Here is an 18,174-nt window from a genome sequence, read left to right as displayed (position 1 = left end):
ATCAGCTGCCTCCTGCACACCTCCCACTGGGGATGTGCCCGCCACCAAGGTACATGCCCTTGACCGGAATGGAACCCGGGACCCTTCACTCCGCAGGCTGACGCTCTATCCACTGAGCCACACCGGTTAGGGCCACACCGCATTCTTAAAAGGACTGATTTTAAAAGGAAAAAAGAAAAAAAAAAAAGAAAAGAAAAGAGCTGATTGACAAACTCGTCCTGAGGTCTTTTCTCCTTGAAGGGCGTCCCCCCTACACGCACCCCCCCAGAGGCCACACCTTCCTTAAACGCCCCGCCCCTGGCGCCTGCAGATGGCTGCGCGCAGTCCGCCTGGCTCGCTCCCCCACCCCTGCCCAGCTCCCGCCTCCCAGCAAACCCCAGGGACCCCAACTTCAGATCTTTTCCTCTCGGGTCCTGAGTTCCGGCAGCAGGCCAAGCCGGGGACCTCCGGGCTGGAATACAGCCACTTCGCCAACGACAGACGGTTCTGCGCGGGCACCCGCCTCAGTCTGCCCATCTGTCCAGTGGGCGCAGGGGCGGTGTCCTGGGCTGGGAGCCCCGGAGCCGGCCCCGCCCCCGCGCGGACCCCGCCCCGAGCGAGTTGGCCCCGCCCCCGGACCTGGGCGGCTGGGCGGGGCCCTGGCGGGGCCCCAGCGCCCACGCGCGCTCCCTCTCCAAGGCCACACCTGCCCTCTCCCCCACTCGCGGCCACCGGTGGCCAGTGGTCCCCGCCCGTGGTCCGACAGGAGCCCGCGGTGCCGCCTCCCCGGCCCCGCCCGCCATGAGGAGCGCGCACCCCCTGGTCCTCCTCTCGCTGGCGGCCCTCTGCGCGCGCGGTGAGTTCCCCTGGGGACGGGGTAGGGGACCCGGGGGGGCGCGCACGGGGTCCCGAGCCCGCAGGACCGGCCACCGGTGGGAGCGTGTGTGGCCGAGGTGGTCCGGGTCGGGCAGGCGGGGCGGGTCTGCGAGGTTGGGGTGCGGACCGATCCTCTCCGCGGGGTCAGGGCCCTGGGGATGCCCTGGGGAGGCAGGTCCGGGCGCGCGCGCTCCGCGGGCCGCGGGGGGGGGGGGGGGTCCCTCAGCCCCTCGCGATGGGGAGGCTGCGGGCGCCGGACACCGGCTCCGGCTCCCACGGGTGCCTCACCGGAACCCCGGATCCCGGGAGCCAGCCCCGCCGCTCAGCCCAGCCCGCCAGTCCCGGACCTGGGACGGGTGCAGTTTGGGGTGAATCTCCTAGGAACACTCCCTCCTCTGGGGACCCCCCCCCCACGCCGCGCTGGGGCGGGCCTGGGCAGCGGCGGGGCTGAGGGCCACTCCGGAGGGGACCCCCCCGCCCCCCAGTCACCCTTGCAGGACAGAGTCCGGATGTGGTGAGGGCTGCGCCCCGGGCCTCAGTTTCCCCACTGGAGCGCAGAGGACCCCGTGGGCTCTCCCACTCGGGCCCCAGCTGGTCCTCTGCGCCGGGTCGGCCTAGAGAACCGGGGGTTTTATCTCCTGGGGCGAGGGCACCCCGCAGGGTGCTGGAGGCGGGAGAGGGTGGGGCACTCGCCAGGGACCGTGGCTGCACCGCCACCTGCTGGCCACCCCCCCCCAACCCGTGCCCTTCTTGTCTCCGGGCCTCAGTTTCCCCCTGCGTTCCTCGGGGAGGTCCCCCGTGGGGCTCACCCAGCAGATTCCCGCCCCCTGCCCCCCGGGAATAGAGGGCTCTGCCTCAGTCTCCCCATCTGTACAGTGGGCGCCTGTCCGCTGTCCACCCACGGCTAGAGAAGCTGCTGGTCATAAAGGTGAGCTTTTCGGAGCAGGGAAAAACCCCTCGACCTTTTATTATTTATTAATTATTATTATTATTATTTTAGATTATGATTTCAGAGAGGAAGGGAGATAGAAACATCCATGATGAGAGAGAATCATGGATCGGCTGCCTCCTGCACGCCCCCCACTGAGATGCAGAGACTACACCCGTGACCTCTCCCTTCTGCGGTTTCATCGCAAAACGGGGATTATCTTCCCGTGTTTCCCACACAGATTTCCCCACGGGCCCTGCTTTTCCGAACCGCGGGCTCGCTCCCCCGGGTTAGAGTTCTGGGATGGTGAACCCCGGTTCTGGTTCTGTTGGGGGGGCCTGTTTCCTGGACAGGGAGGCAGGCGGCCCATGCCCCCAGCACCCCTGGCCTGTGACGGGCCCCCCGTGGCGGGCTCTCTGACTGACTCAGTGTCAGCCCCGGGGCTGGGGTGTGAGACTGTGCCCTGTTCTAGCCCCCCCAGACCCCCCCCAAACATGGCATCTGGGGTGAGGGGCCCATCCCCTCTCTTTGGGACCCAGCACACAGCAGCAGATTGGAAAGCCTGTGTGTGTGTTGTTCGGGGGTGGGGGGGGGGTTCCTTTCTGGGGCGCAGGCGTGCGTTCCAGCCACAGCAGCCCTGCGGTCACCCCTCCCAGCCCTCACGCTCACACGCAAGTCGGGACACAGACGCTGAGCACACATTGGGCAGGGGGACCCCATACAGCCTCCGTGGGGGCAGCGTTCTTACAGGGAATCGGTAACGCAGGAAAGAAGGCCCCGGGGCTATGAGGGGTGTGTGTGGGGGGGCGGGGCCCTGCTCACTGGGGCCCCAGGGGAAATGCCTCCCCTCTTTGGACTCCGTTTCCCCAGCTGAGAAGCAGACAGTGGGGGCTGAAGGATAAGGGGTTTGGAGCCTCTGACTCAGGAGCCCTCCTCCGGTCCTCCAGATGGGGCGGGTCCCTGTGGGCCACCCGCGGGCCTGAGGCAGGACCGGCCCAAAGGCGCACCCGCTGAGCCTCCCAGTGGGCTGGGCGGGAGTCCCCTGGGGCTGCGGAGATGGGGGGACCCCGGGATCCTGGGATTGGGGGGCCAGGAGCTGCAGGTTCAGACCCAGAGCTGCCCCAGACATGGCAGACGGGCTTGGGCAAGTCATACCCCTCTTTATAAAAATGACCGTTCAGGCCTGGCCAGTGTGGCTCAGTGGACAGAGCGTCGGCCTGCAGACGGAAGGGTCCCGGGTTCGATTCCGGTCCAGGGCCACGTCCCCGGCCCAGGCCCGCGTGCAGGAGGCAACCCAATCGATATGTGTCTCTCACATCCATATTTCTCTCTGTCTTTCCCTCCCTCTTCCACTCTCTCTAAAAATCAAGGGAAAAATATCCTCGGGTGAGGATTAAAAACATGAAATCCAATAAGACGACGGGTCAGCCCCAATGTATATACTCGAGAGGGTCAGGGGGAGGGACTCCACGGCATCCCAGCAGCTGGCCTCTGGGAGGGGTTCCGGGGGAGGGGGGCCTGAGAGGCGGGGCTCAGGATCTAGGCCGCCTGGACAGCCCCAGGCGGCGTGGGGGAGGGACAGAGCGAAGGTGCGCCTGGAGCCTTGCTCACGGGGCGCTAAACGTGGCAGCGTCTGCTCCAGATGGGCAGTAAGTCGGAAAGTGCAGGCGGGGTGCCCGCAGCTCCTGTGGCCGGGAGCTCACCCCCACACCCCCTAGGGAGTCCGCCTCACACTCGCTCAGTTGGAGCAATGCACATTCTTCCCCCCCCCCCCGGCCCCAACCAGAGGGAGAGTCTGGTAAGACAGGCCCCACAGACACCCCCACCTCCTCAGCCCCCCTCACTCCCCATCCTGTCCCACCTGCTCTCCTACGCCCATGCGATCACCCCGCCCCCCTCACCCCCACCCCCCGCACACTCTCACCTCTCTCCCCGCTTCTCCTGGGCTGCCCTGCTCAGCTGTCCCTGGCCTCCCTCCCAGTGTCCCTCTCTCCAAGGCACCCCCCCTCCACCCCCAACACGTTCTCTCCCCCAAGAGCCTGGGCAGGGCCGTGAGGGAGGACGGGGCTGGAGGACAGACTGAGGGGCTGGGAGGCAGGACAGACGGAACTGGGGGGCCGCTCAAAGACGCACGCGTTCCGGACTGGAAGTCCCGAGTGTGGGGGGCCTCTCCCTGCTGGAGGAACGGAGGAGGGGGAGCTGGGACGGAGGAGCCCAGCTGAGCTCTGTCCTGGATTTTTAAAAATATTTTTATTGACTTCAGAGAGGAAGGGAGAGAGAGAGAGAGAGAGAGAGAGAGAGAGAGGGAGAACATCCATGATGAGAGAGAATCATGGATCAGCTGCCTCCTGCACGCCCCCCACTGGGGATCGAGCCTGCAACCTGGGCGTGTGCCCTGACCCCCATGACCTCCTGGTTCATAGGTCGATGCCCAACCACTGAGCCACGCTGTCCGGGCCATAATCTATACTAATAAAAGGGTAATATGCAAATTGGTCCCATCGCCCTCACAGTAACAACCGAACAGCAGGCTGTGTGGGGCGACCAAGCCGGCATGGGGGGCAGTGAGGGGCAACCAGGCCAGCAGGGGGGGGCCAGTTGGGGGCAAGCAGGCTGGCAGACAGAGGCGATTAGGGGCAATCAGGCAGGCAGGCAGGTGAGCAGTTAGGAGCCAGCGGTCCTGGATTATGAGAGGGATGTCCGATCGGGCCGAAACCGTCAGTCGGACATCCCCCCAGGGGTCCCGGATTGGAGAGGGTGCAGGCCGGGCTGAGGGGACCCCCCACACACACACCTCCGTGCACCAATTTCGTGTACCGGGCCACTAGTTGAACATATTAGTGGCTATTTTCTTAGCTTGGCAGCGGGCTCCCTGGCCCACGAGGCACCCCTTCCCCACCCCCTCGGCCATCGCAGGCGTCGCTGGGGGAGGCCAGCGGTCCGACCCCGTGTTTCCGCAGGGGACTGCCGCGTGGCCAACGCCGAGGAGCGGCTCATGGACGACCTCCTGAACAGGACCCGCTACAACAACCTGATCCGCCCGGCCACCAGCTCCTCCCAGCTCATCTCCATCCGGCTGCAGCTCTCGCTGGCCCAGCTCATCAGCGTGGTGGGCGCTGGGCTGGGGCCGGGGGGCGGGGCAGGGGCCAGGGTGCAGGGTGCAGGGCTGGGGCCAGGGGGCGGGGCTGGGGCCGGGGGGCGGGGCAGGGGCCGGGGTGCAGGGTGCAGGGCTGGGGCCAGGGGGCGGGGCTGGGGCCAGGGGGCGGGGCAGGGGCCGGGGTGCAGGGTGCAGGGCAGGGGCCGGGGGGGCAGGGCCGGGGCTGGGGGGTGGGGCAGGGCCCGGGGTGCAGGGCCGGGGCACAGGGCAGGGGCCGGGGTTCAGGGTGCAGGGCAGGGGCCGGGGCCGGGGCCGGGGGGGGGGTGGGGCAGGGGCCGGGGTGCAGGGTGCAGGGCAGGGGCCGGGGCCGGGGCCGGGGGGCGGGGCAGGGCCCGGGGTGCAGGGCCGGGGCACAGGGCAGGGGCCGGGGGGCGGGGTGAGAGCGGGTGACCCGGATCTCCCTCGGGCACGGCAGGGACTCGGGGACGAGGACCTGGCCTCTTCATCGGATCATTCCCTGTGCATCAATCAAGGGCGAAGGGGAGTGAGGGACAGGACTGAGGCACGGGGACACCTTTCTCGTGGGGTGTCCTACCTCTTGAAGGGAGGTGGGTTCTGCGGGTCACACCTTTGTGAACACGGGTCGAACGGTACCCAGGAGACCTGTGTGTCCCACTGCGTAGAAGTTACACCTCAACTTTAAAAGAATGTGTGTGTGTGTGTTTTTTAATATATTTGTATTGATTTCAGAGAGAGGAAGGGAGAGGGAGAGAGAGAAACATCCATGATGAGAGAATCCTGGACCAGCTGCCTCCTGCACGCGCCCTCCTGGGGATCGAGCCCACAACCCCGGCAGGTGCCCTGACCAGGAATCGAACCCTGACCTCCCGGTGTGTATACACCTCGACTTTAAAAGACCTTTTAAAGACGCATGAAGGTTTCCCCCTTTCGCTGTGGGCAGAGTAGCCTGTTCCTGGTCACCCACGTTTCCACAAGAACAATTAGAAAAGCTAAAAAAAAAAAAAAATGGCCCAGCTGAATGCATGGCACGCCCACGGCCTGGGGTTGGGGGCGCATGTTGGAGTCTGACCTTCACTAAGGAGGTGGGGCCTCGCTGGAGACATCGTAAGGGCTCTCCTGTGGGTCCGCCTAGGAACCAGGAGGTCAGGGTTCAATTCCCCGTCAGGGCACATGCCCCAGTTGTGGGCTCGATCCCCAGCAGGGGGCGTGCAGGAGGCAGCCGATCCGTGATTCTCTCTCCTCATGGATGTTTCCATCTCTCTCTCCCTCTCCCTTGAAATCAGTAAGATTAAAAAAAAAAACACATTATTTTTTTAAAGAGAAAGAAAATAGCCACTAGTATGTTCAAGAAAATGATAGTGGCCCTGACCGGTGTGGTTCAGTGGAGAGAGCATCGGCCTGCGGACGGAGGGGTCCTGGGTTCGATTCCGGTCAAGGGCATGTACCTTGGTTGCGGGCACATCCCCAGTGGGAGGTGTGCAGGAGGCAGCTGATCGGTGTTTCTCTCTCATCGATGTTTCTAACTCTCTCTCCCTCTCCCTTCCTCTCTGTAAGAGAATCAATAAAATATATTTAAAAAAAGAAAAAAAGAAAATGATAGTGATGGAGAATGTAAAGCTGCCATGGGATGGAGGTAATGGCAGACGGGTCATAGCGGAAGGGGAGGTTAAGGGATTGGAAGGGAGGTCAGTAGAAACCATCCTATAGAATATGCTAAGTGTCCAGTTGACTGGTCAGCCATTCAACCAATCAAAGCGTAATATGCTAATGATATGCTAAGGTTGCTCAACCGCCCGCTATACCTGCACTGACCACCAGGGGGCAGACGCTCCAACCAGTAGGTTAGCTTGCTGCTGGGGTCCAGCCGATCCGGACTGAGCGAGACGGGCCGGACACGCCCTGGAGCCCTCCCCGGCCCTGATCGAGCACCTCAGTCTGGCCTGCGCCCTCTCACAATCCGGGACCCCTCGGGGGATGTTGGAGAGCCGGTTTCGGCCCGATCCCGCAGGCCAGGCCGAGGGACCCCACTGGTGCACGAATTCCTGCCCTGGGCCTCTAGTATATATATATAAAAGCCTAAGAGACCATTATGACCGAACGACCGGTTGACCAGTCGCTATGATGCGCACTAACCACCAGGGGGCAGATGCTCAACGCAGGAGCTGCCCCCTGGTGGTCAGTACGCTCCCACAGCCAACCTCCCACGGCCACTCCCCCACGGCTGGCCAATCTCCTGCGGCCCCTCCCCCTGGCCGGCCTCCCGGATAGGCCTCGATCACCGGCCAGGCCGAGGGACCCCACTGGTGCACGAATTCGTGCACCGCGCCACTAGTAGAAGAGGATGAAAAATAGAGAAGAAGATAGTAGGGTGCCTGTCCGGGGTGCGCGTCCCTGAGCAGGCACTGCCATGGAGGACCGGGGCACCCCGGGGTGCGAGCAGGAGCTCGGTCTCTGACTCCCTGGGTCTGGAAGGCCTTGGAGGCGTTCGAGGACTGCTGGGTGGGTAGCTCGTCCCACCCGTGGATTGACAGCCCCCTCCCCGCCCCCCGTCTCTCCCCAGAATGAGCGCGAGCAGATCATGACCACCAACGTCTGGCTGAAACAGGTAAGAGCCCGAGGGTGCCCGCCCGGGAGGCCTCGCTCCAGGGCTGCCGTGGGCGGCGAGGGGCCTGTGGGTGACCGAGCCCCGCCTGCCCGCCCAGGAATGGACTGACTACCGCCTGGCCTGGAACAGCTCCCGCTACGAGGGTGTGAACATCCTGAGGATCCCCGCCAAGCGCCTCTGGCTGCCCGACATCGTGCTCTACAACAAGTGAGTGGTGGGGGCCCGGGGAGGGGGGCTTGGGGGGGGGAGGGTGGCCAGGACGCCGGGTCCTCCGGGCCCCCGAGTCCAGCCCGAACCCCGTCTGTGCTCCACGCTGACTTCCTCGCTGTCACGCTGGTGGAGGAATTACTTTTTATTTTATTCTTACTTTTTAAAATATACATATGCTAGAGGCCTGGTGCACGAAATTCGTGCATGGGGGGGTGTCCTTCAGCCCAGCCTGCACCCTCTCCAATCTGGGACATCCCTCTCACAATCCAGGACTGCTGGCTCCCGACCACTCGCCTGCCTGCCAGCCTGATCACCCCCTAACCACTCCCCTGCCAGCCTGATTGATGCCTAACTGCTCCCCTGCCAGCCCGATTGCCCCTAACTGCCCTCTCCTGCTGGTCACCCCTAACTGCCCTCCCCTGCAGGCCTGGTTGCCCCCAACTGCCCTCCCCTGCTGGCCCAGTCACCCCTAACTGCCCTCCCTTGCCAGCCTGGTCGCCCCTAAGCCCTCCTCTGCAGGTCTGGTCCCCCCCAACTGCCTGCCCCTGCAGGTCTGGTCCCTCCCAACTGCCCTCCCCTGCAGGCCTGGTTCCCCCCAACTGCCCTCCCCTGCAGGCCTGGTCCCGCCCAACTGCCCTCCCCTGCAGGCCTGGTCACCCCCAACTGCCCTCCCCTGCAGGCCTGGTCCCTCCCAACTGCCCTCCCCTGCAGGCCTGGTCACCCCCAACTGCCCTCCCCTGCAGGCCTGGTCCCTCCCAACTGCCCTCCCCTGCAGGCCTGGTCCCTCCCAACTGCCCTCCCCTGCAGGCCTGGTCCCTCCCAACTGCCCTCCCCTGCAGGCCTGGTCCCTCCCAACTGCCCTCCCCTGCAGGCCTGGTCACCCCCAACTGCCCTCCCCTGCAGGCCTGGTCCCTCCCAGCTGCCCTCCCCTGCAGGCCATCTTGTGGTGGCCATCTTGTGTCCACATGGGGGTGGCCATCTTGTGTATTGGAGTGATGGTCAATTTGCATATTATTCTTTTATGAGGTAGGATTTTTCATCATTTCAGAGAGGAAGAAAGAGGGAGAGAGAGAGAGAGAAACATCAGTGGTGATAGAGGATCATGGATCAGCTGCCTCCTGCACGCCCCCTACTGGGGATCAAGCCCGCCTGTGCCCTGACCGAGAATCGAACCCTGAGCTCCCGGTTCATGGGTCGATGCCCAACCACTGGGCTAAGCAGCCTGGGCTGGAGGAGGAATTGGAGATGAGCCGAGCCAGTGCCCTCAGCTACAGACGGGGAACTGGAGGCCCCGCTGTGCCCAGACCCAGGCCCGTGACCCCCTGGCCAGGGCTCTTTCGTTTTTTCCTTCTTCTGATCCTCCCCTGAGGAGATGTTTCCACTGATTTTAGAGAGAGCGGGAGAGAGAGAGAGAGACATCGATGGGAGAGAGACACCTCGATGGGTTGCCTCCTGCACGCACCCTGCACCAGGGCCCGGGCCGGGGAGGAGCCTGCAAAACTGAGGTCCGTGCCTTCGACCGGAATCGAACCCGGGACCCTTCCGTCCGCAGGCCGACGCTCTATCCACTGAGCCACACTGGCCGGGGCCACGGCTCTTTCTGACCCTCCGCTGCTTGGCCGGCGTTGGGTGCTGGTGGTAGCACTGACTTCCCGTGTGTCAATGTCTCCGGCGGGCGGAGGGATGGTAGGGACCCCGGCAGAATCATGAAACGGCTAGGAGGGTGTGGTCTAGGGACGGCAGACCTCCGTGGTTCTGTCCCTTCCCCGGGGCCTCCGTTTTCCCATCTGTGCGATGGGTCTAAATTTACAGCCGTGGGCAAACTACGTCCCGCGGGCCGGATCCGGCTGTTCTACCTGGTTCTCTTGCTCTCCCCTCCGCTCCTTTACTTTGAATTGATCTTCGTTCACACCAACACTCCATCCATGCTTTTGTTCCGGCCCTCCGGTCCAGTTTAAGAACCCACGGTGGCCCTCGAGTCAAAAAGTTTGCCCACCCCTGGAACAACAAGTCTCCCCAGGGAGGGCCTGGCGGGGGGAGGGGGGGGCGCTGAGGGGGGTGGGAGGTGCCCCGTGAGAATCGTCATCCCACAGGGCAGACCTCCGTGGTTCTGCGTAACCAGGTTCCCGACCTCGAAGCAGCCCCTTCCCTTCCCCAGGGCCTCCGTTTTCCCATCTGTGCAATGGGTCTAACAACAAGTCTCCCCAGGGAGGGCCTGGCGGGGGGGGGGGGGCGCTGAGGGGGGTGGGAGGTGCCCCGTGAGCATCGTCACCCCGCAGGGTTCTGGGTGAGTTCTAACGGCAGGCCCGGCCTGGCTCCTCGCCCTCCCCGCAGCGCCGATGGGACCTACGAGGTGTCCCTCTACACCAACGCGGTGGTGTGGGCCAACGGCAGCATCATGTGGGTGCCGCCCGCCATCTGCAAGAGCGCCTGCAAGATCGAGGTGAAGCACTTCCCCTTCGACCAGCAGAACTGCAGCCTCAAGTTCCGTTCCTGGACGTACGACCACACGGAGATCGACATGGTCCTCAAGACGCCGTCGGCCCACATGGACGACTTCACCCCCAGCGGCGAGTGGGACATCCTGGCCCTGCCGGGGCGCCGGACGGTGAACCCGCGGGACCCCCGCTACGTGGACGTGACCTACGACTTCGTCATCCGGCGGAAGCCCCTCTTCTACACCATCAACATCATCATCCCGTGCGTCCTCATCACCTCGCTGGCCATCCTGGTCTTCTACCTGCCGTCCGACTGCGGCGAGAAGATGACGCTGTGCATCTCGGTGCTGCTGGCGCTCACCGTCTTCCTGCTGCTTATCTCCAAGATCGTGCCGCCCACCTCCCTGGACGTGCCCCTCATCGGCAAGTACCTCATGTTCACCATGGTGCTGGTCACCTTCTCCATCGTCACCAGCGTCTGCGTGCTCAACGTGCACCACCGCTCGCCCAGCACCCACACCATGGCGCCCTGGGTGCAGCGCTGCTTCCTGCACCAGCTGCCCGCCTTCCTCTTCATGAAGCGCCCCGACAGGGCCTCCCGGCCCGGCCGGCCTCGCCTGGCCCCGTCCTCCTCGGAGGGTCCCGCGGCCGCCGGCTCCCCCGTTGTGTACGGGAGCTCGGCGTACTTCGTGAATTCTGCAGCCGAGGCCCACAAGGCCCCCGCCGACCTGGGGGATGTCCGGCTGCCGGCTTCGGGGAGGTTCCGGCGGGACGTGCAGGAGGCCCTGGAGGGCGTCAGCTTCATCGCCCGGCACATGAGGAGCGACGACCAGGATCAGAGCGTAAGTGGCTGGCCCGGCCCCTGCCCTCTGCCCGGTGGATGGAGCTCGGACGACGCTGCCCGGCCCCCGGTCCCCACGGGTCATTCCTGAGGGACCAGGGCCCCCAAACGCTTTGCTGGAATAAGGGACCCAAAGGGAAGATGAGTTCTATGACAGCTTCACGCACCTGAGGGAGAGGGAGGGACGGCCCGTGATCCCTTTTTTTTTTTTTTTTAAATATATATTTTTATTGATTTCAGAGAGGAAGGAAGAGGGAGAGAGAGAGAGAAACATCCATGATGAGAGAGAATCACCAATCGGCTGCCTCCTGCAAGTCCCCCACTGGGGATCGAGCCCACAACCTGGGCATGTGCCCTTGACTGGAATCGAACCTGGGACCTTTCAGTTCGCAGGCCGACGCTCTATCCACAGAGCCAAACTGGCTAGGGCACTGCGATCCCTTTTGTTTGCTCTGGGGTCCCCAAGAGCAGACGCTAAGATGAGGACCTGGGCAGCCCTGGCCGGTGTGGCTCAGTGGATGGAGTGTCGGCCCGCGGACGGGTGGGTCCCGGGTTCGATTCTGGTCAAGGGCATGGACCTCGGTGGCAGGCTCGATCCCTGGCCCTGGTCAGGCAACCCATCGGTGTGTCTCGCTCACATCAATGTTTCTCTCGCTCTCTCGCTCGCTCTCTCTGTCTTTCAATTTGAGGGGCCGACGCTCTATCCACTGAGCCAAACTGGCCAGGGCTATTTGTTTTTTTTAAAAAATATATTTTTATTGATTTCAGAGAGGAAGGGAGAGGGAGAGAGAGATAGAAACATCAAGGATGAGAGAGAATCATGGATCAGCTGCCTCCTGCATGTCCACTACTGGGGACCGAGCCCACAACCCAGGCATGTGCTCTTGACCGGAATCGAACCCGGGACCCTTCAGTCCTCAGGCCAATGCTCTATCCACTTAGCCACACCGGCCAGGGCTTTTTTTAGTTTTTGTGTTTGTTTGTTTTTGTTTTTTTTTTAAATATATTTTATTGATTTCTTACAGAGAGGAAGGAAGAGGGATAGAGAGTTAGCAACATCGATCAGCTGCCTCTTGCACACCCCCCACCGGGGATGTGCCCGCAACCAAGTCACGTGCCCTTGACCGGAATCGAACCTGGGACCCTTCAGTCCACAGGCCGACGCTCTATCCACTGAGCCAAACCGGCTTTGGCTGTTTGTTTTTTAATATATTTTTTATTGACTCCAGAGAGGAAGGGAGAGGAAGAGAGAGAGAGAGAGAGAGAAACATCATGGTGAGAGAGAAGCATCGATTGGCTGCCGCAACTCAGGCGTGTGGCCCGACCGGGAATCGAACCAGCCAGGCCCCAGTTGCAAATTTTTATTGTGTTTTTTTTAAAATATATTTTATTGATTTTTTTACAGAGAGGAAGGGAGAGAGAGTTAGAAACATCGATGAGAGAGAAACATCCATCAGCTGCCTCCTGCACACCTCCTACTGGGGATGTGCCCGCAACCAAGGTACATGCCCTTGACCAGAATCGAACCCGGGACCCTTCCGTCCGCAGGCCGACGCTCTATCCACTGAGCCACACCGGCCAGGGCCCAGTCGCAGAATTTTAAAAGGAGGTTACGAAAACTCTCACAGGACACAGCCGTGAGCACGAGCGTGTAGCTGTCCCCGCTGACTGCCCTGAACGAGGGACACCGCGAGGGATGGTGAACTGCACACGGAATACCACGGTCGTTAGACGTGTCCGCACACATTTTCATCCCGGGCACAGCGCCTCGGTCCTGGGAGTGTTCTCGTGTTGACAGGGTATCAGAGCAGGTGTTGAGCTCAGAGCACGCAGCTGCGGGGGGCCGGGCGGTAGGGGCGAGGAGAGCGCATCGCCTCCTTCCTGCCTCCCGCAGCCCATCCTCCCGGGAGAGCCCTGGGAGTCCGTGAGTCAGCTCACAGGGGAGAAGCAGAGCCGGCGGGGGGGGGTTGGGGGGGGGACGCTCCAGGATTACACTGAGGAGAGGAAAGGGGAGAACCGGTCACAGGTGGACGGAGTGTCGGCCCGCGGACAGAAGTGTCCCGGGTTCGATTCTGGTCAAGGGCATGGACCTCGGTGGCAGGCTCGAGGAGGGTCGGCGGTGACGCCCGCCAGGGCACGGCGGAGACCCCACGTGTGTGGCTGGACCCCGGTGAGCACGAGTGGGTGTAATAGCCGGGGGTCCGCCTGCGTTCTTCACTAAAGAGACTCTCGATGCATGGGCTTAGGAGGCCTGGGGGTGCCAAGTGGGCGGGGAGCCCGTTAGCAGAGAGCTCCCGTGGGGGTTCCCCCCACCCCCGGTCGCCTGGGAGCTGGAGGGCCCCTCAGGCCCGCTGGCTCAGAGCCTGCGCTTCGCCGGGTCTCTAGGGGATTCCAGGGCACCGCCCGCGGTGAGAAATACGGCTCCGCACGACCACCAGGCCTCGCTTTTTATTGTTTGTTTATTTTTTATATGAACATTTTTAAAAAATAAATTATAATTTATTTTTTATATTAGAGGCCCGGTGCACAAAATTCATGCACAGGGGGTCCCCTCAGCCCAGCCTGTACCCTCTCCAATCCGGGACCCCCTCGGGGGATGTCCGACTGCCGGTTTAAGCCCTCTCATGATCCAGGACTGCTGGCTGCTAACAGCTCACCTGCCTGCCTGCCTGATTGCCCGTAACTGCCCCCCCCTGCCAGCCTGATCACCCCTAACCGCCTCTGCCTGCTGGCCTGGTCGTCCCAAACTGCCCCTCCCCCTGCCGGCCTGGATGCCTCCCTCACTGCCCCCCCTGCCGGCCTGGTCATCTCCAACTGCCCCCACCCGCTGGCCTGGTTGCCCCTAACTGCCCCCCCTGCCGGCCTGGTCACCTCCAATTGCCCCCACTTGCTGGCCTGTTGCCCCTAACTGCCCCCCCTGCCAGCCTGCTCACCTCCAACTGCCCCCACCCGCTGGCCTGGTTGCCCCTAACTGCCCCCCCTGCTGGCCTGGTCACCTCCAACTGCCCCCACCCGCTGGCCCGTTGCCCCTAACTGCCCCTCCTGCCAGCCTGGTCACTCCAACTGCCCCCACCCGCTGGCCTGGTTGCCCCTAACTGCCCCCCCTGCCGACCTGGTCACCCCACGCAGCCTGCTGTTCAGTTGTTTGGTCGTCCCTCACTAACCCCCCTACCGGCCTGGTCACCCCACTCAGCCTGCTGTTCGGTCATCCATCTAGTTGTTTCGGTCGTGACGGCCCCTGGCTTTTTATATATTAAGATTGAAGGGAAAGGAGAGAGAGTTAGAAACATCCATGATGAGAGAGAATCATGGATCGGCTGCCTCCTGCACGCCCCCAACTGGGCATGTGCCCTTAACCGGAATCGAACCTGGGACCCTTCAGTCTGCAGGCCGACGCTCTAGCCACTGAGCCACACCAGCGAGGACTCGGCCTCGCTCTTTATACATTGTGCTTTCTTTTTTTCTTCTTCTTTTTTAATCCTCGACTGAGGACATGTTCCCATTGACTATTTTTTTAGAGGTAGTGGAAGGGAGGGGGGGAGAGAGAGAGAGAAAGAGAGAGAGATCGATGGGAGAGACAACACATGGATGGGTTGCCTCCTGCACATGCCCCCCCCCTCCCACCGGGGCTGGGGAACCTGCAACCGAGGTACGTGCCCCCATGACCAGGAATCAAACCCGCCAGCCTTTGGCCTGCGGGCCGACGCTCTAACCATTGAGCAAAGCCGCCAAGGCTCTTTTTTTTTTTTTTTTTACAAAATACGTTTTTATTGGTTTTAAAGAGAGTGGGAGGGAGCGATAGAACCATCGATGAGATAGAACACCGGCAGGCTGCCTCCTGCACGCCCCCTACTGGGGATCCGGCCCACAACCTGGGCATGTGCCCTGACAGGGAATTTAAACCTGGCAATCCCCCTGGGTTCATGAGTCGACACTCCACCGCTGAGCCGTGCCGGCCAGCTGGCACCCATCCTGAGCTCTCTGCTAACGGGCTCCCCGCCCACTTGGCACTCCCAGGCCTCCTAAGCCCATTCGTCGAGAGGCCCTTTAGGGAAGAATGCAGGCGGACCCACGGCTATTACACCCAGCCGTGCTCACCGGGCTCCGGCCACACACGTGGGGTCTCCGCTGGGCCCTGGCGGGCGTCACCGCCGACCCTCCCAGGAGCCTGTGATGTGGCGTTTCCTCAGAGCCTCCTTGTCCAATGGGAAGGCTAAGGCCCAGAGAGGGTTGGCGACTGCCTCAGGGTCACACAGCCAGCCTAGAGCAGAGCAAGCTCCGTCCCCAGAGCTTCCAGACATTATTGGTGCCCCTGGGTGGGCGTCCCCTAATGCTGGGGTTCTTGTCCCAGCATTACGAAGGGGTTTAGCAATCTGGAGAAAGGAGCTGTGCGTAGATTCCATAAGGAGTCCAAAGATGAAAGATAGTTTTGAAAGGCATTGGGGGTCAGAGGAGCTTCAGCTAGAGGAGCTAAAGACTACCCCTTGTCTAAGGACCCCTTGCTTTTTATTAGCACAATTTGTCCTAAGGCAAGGTGGAGATAATACACTTCAAAGGGTAGGGCTTACAGAAGCACGGTCAGATTGGGGAATAGCCTACAGCTGTTCAGGGGTTTGGCCCACAGGAGGCAATAACATGCAGATTGAGATGCCCTGAGCTGTATGGCAGCAGACAATCAGGTTTGGGGGAAGTGCCGTTTTAGCCGTTCCAACAGGAAATCACATAGGTGGCTCAGCCCTTGTTGAGCCCCCCAAGCTTCACCAACCTTTTTTTTTTTTTTTTTAAATATATATTTCTTTATTGATTTCAGAGAGGAAGGGAGAAGGAGAGAGAGAGAGAAACATCAATGATGAAAGAGAATCATTGATTGGCTGCCTCCTGCATGTCCCCCACTGGGGATTGAGCCCACAACCCAGGCATGTGCCCTTGGCCGGAATCGAACCTGGGACCCTTCAGTCCGCAGACTGATGCTCTATCCACTGAGCCACACCAGCTAGGGCTTCACCAACCTTTTGACGAAACTCTTGTAATTATGACATGCTGGAATCGGTTCCCGGCAGGACGTCCCTCGACTTGCTTGCCCGGCGCTGGGCACGGGATGGATTTGGTTGGTTGGTCCGCTTTCCCACGTCCAGCTGTCTTCCCTTCGGCGCGTGCTGGCCCCTAAGCAGCCGGGCTGTTTCCAATCCTCAGCTCTCACCCTCCTGTGATTAACTGGCCACTATAAATAGCTCCACGCTTTTTATTTTCTAAAGGGGGAGAGGCGCGCACGCACCACAGAAAAGCCGTCCGACATTAGGGCTGCCCAAAAGCCACCCCAGAAAGCCGAGGAGGGTGCGCATGGAGAGCCGCGGGGTGCCTCCTGGTCTCGGGGGGTGGGGTGCTGGGCTGGCTGCCATGGGATCATCCAGGGTGGACACACGCCGTGGACGGGGGGGGGGGGGGCGGGCCTGACAAACTGGGTCACTGACGCCAGCTGGCCCACCGCTACCCGAACGTCCAGCTCGAGCCTCTGCTGAGCTTGGTCCAGCCTCGCTCCACCTCCCCCGGGGAAAGGGTGCAGAGGGACTCAGGGGCCAGGGTGTGAGCACGGGTGTGCGGGAGGGAGGCCAGGAGGCTGGGGCTCTCTGGGGGCATCCCCCCCGCAACCCCACCACCCCCGGGCAAAGGAGGCAGGCACATTTATGGGGGCCAGCCAGGTGCCTGCTGACTCCACACCTAGCTCAGAGAGAGAGAGAGAGAGAGATAGAGAGAGAGAGAGAGACCCAGATGATGCAATACAGGAGGCTGGGTCTCCGTTACAAGAACTCACAGACGTTACCAGAACCAAGCAAATTCAACGCCAGCATTTCCAAGGGTCCTGCAGTCCCCCGTGCACACCCCACTCCGCAAGGGGGGGCCCCAAAGCTAAGCTGTGGGTGGCGCCAGCTCAGGAGGCTTGGGGTGACGATAAGAGAAAGGCCTTGTCCCCCTGTGTACACTCAGGTCTGGTTTTCGGACAACATTCCTAATCTCCCACACAGCCCGAGGGCCCCGTGACGGCAATGCCCCAGGGGCAGGTAGGGTGGGCAGACTGCCTGCGAGGCCCAGGCGTGTCCCGCTGGGGGCCCGGCCTCAGGCTCAGAAGGTGCCACTCTGGGTCCTAAGGGGTCTGTGGGGTCCTGCCGGGAGAGCGAGGGCCCAGCGCGGGGAGCAGGGGAGGGCGGGGAGGAGGCCAGCGCCCGCCCGCCCGCGTGACCCGCCTCCGTCTGCCCGCAGGTCGTGGAGGACTGGAAGTACGTGGCCATGGTGGTCGACCGGCTGTTCCTGTGGGTGTTCGTGGTTGTGTGCGTGCTGGGCACAGTGGGCCTCTTCCTGCCCCCCCTCTTCCAGAACCACACGCCCTCGGGGGGGCCCTAGGCTGCCCTGCATGTCCCAGTGCCCCCCCCCGCCCCCGTCCCCTCCGGTTTGTGGGGTGAGATGATGGGAGCGGCCAAGGGGGCAGTTTTGCTGTTTCCTTCAGGATCCCAGCCGCCCGAGGCCCTCAAGGCATATGACACCATCACCCGTCAACCCCATCAAACAGTGTGGGAGGGGCGGGGACTGAGGCCTGCGCTGGCCTCTGTGAAGGCCGAGCTGGGACCCAGGAAAGCCCAGCTGCAGGGGCTTCGCGATGTTAAGTTCTGGCCAGTCTTCCCTGCATCAGGACAAGGACAGGCACCATAGCAGCACCTACTATGTGCCAGTCACCTTACACCTACTATGCGCCGGTCACCTTAGCTCCCTGCCCCGGTCTCCCTCCACGCCCCCTGGGCCCCCAGGCCCTCTGGCCCTCTCTCTCCCTCACACGCTTCAGGATCCTTCCCAGCTCTCAGCCTGGGCATTTACAGGACCTTGGGCCCAACCCTGCCGCCCCAGGGGCCCCCAGGCTCTTCCCCGGCTGCATCCAGGACTCCGATCCACTCCGTGTTTCACTGTCCCCTCCCCGAGAGGTCTTGCCGGGTCCTCCACTCCGGAGCCTTCTCCCCCCGGGGGCCACGGTACCCGCCACCTTCCTCGCGTGCCCCTCAGCTCCTGAGGGTCTTACTTGCGGGCGTGTGTAGGGTCCACGTCGTCCGCCCGCTAGAGGGGCAGCTAGAGAGCAGAGACCCCCGGGCTCCGGGACAGAGCTCGGCACAATAAACGCGTGTTGAATGAATG

The 18,174-nt window shown here is 62.4% G+C and overlaps 1 protein-coding gene across 1 annotated transcript; it reads left to right on the top strand.

Annotated features, from left to right (window-relative positions):
- Positions 1 to 660: 660 nt before the first annotated feature.
- On the top strand, positions 661 to 18,174 carry CHRNB4 (cholinergic receptor nicotinic beta 4 subunit). The gene is made up of 6 exons (XM_080651773.1): positions 661 to 835; positions 4,744 to 4,892; positions 7,462 to 7,506; positions 7,604 to 7,713; positions 10,051 to 10,996; positions 17,254 to 18,174. The coding sequence occupies exons 1-6, from the start codon at positions 781 to 783 to the stop codon at positions 17,392 to 17,394; spliced, it is 1,446 nt and encodes a 481-aa protein (XP_080507899.1). The 5' UTR covers positions 661 to 780; the 3' UTR covers positions 17,395 to 18,174.

This window comes from Plecotus auritus, assembly GCF_963455305.1.
Source record: "Plecotus auritus genome assembly, chromosome: 15".
Classification (NCBI taxonomy): domain Eukaryota; kingdom Metazoa; phylum Chordata; class Mammalia; order Chiroptera; family Vespertilionidae; genus Plecotus; species Plecotus auritus.
This window is presented reverse-complemented; position numbering and strand designations above follow the sequence as displayed.

Excerpts from the sequence above, each read along its gene's own strand:
- CHRNB4 (XM_080651773.1), top strand. The coding sequence starts at position 781 with ATGAGGAGCGCGCACCCCCTGGTCCTCCTCTCGCTGGCGGCCCTCTGC. Across the intron at positions 7,507-7,603 it reads CCAACGTCTGGCTGAAACAG|GAATGGACTGACTACCGCCT; the intron begins GTAAGAGCCCGA and ends CTGCCCGCCCAG. Across the intron at positions 7,714-10,050 it reads GACATCGTGCTCTACAACAA|CGCCGATGGGACCTACGAGG; the intron begins GTGAGTGGTGGG and ends CCCTCCCCGCAG.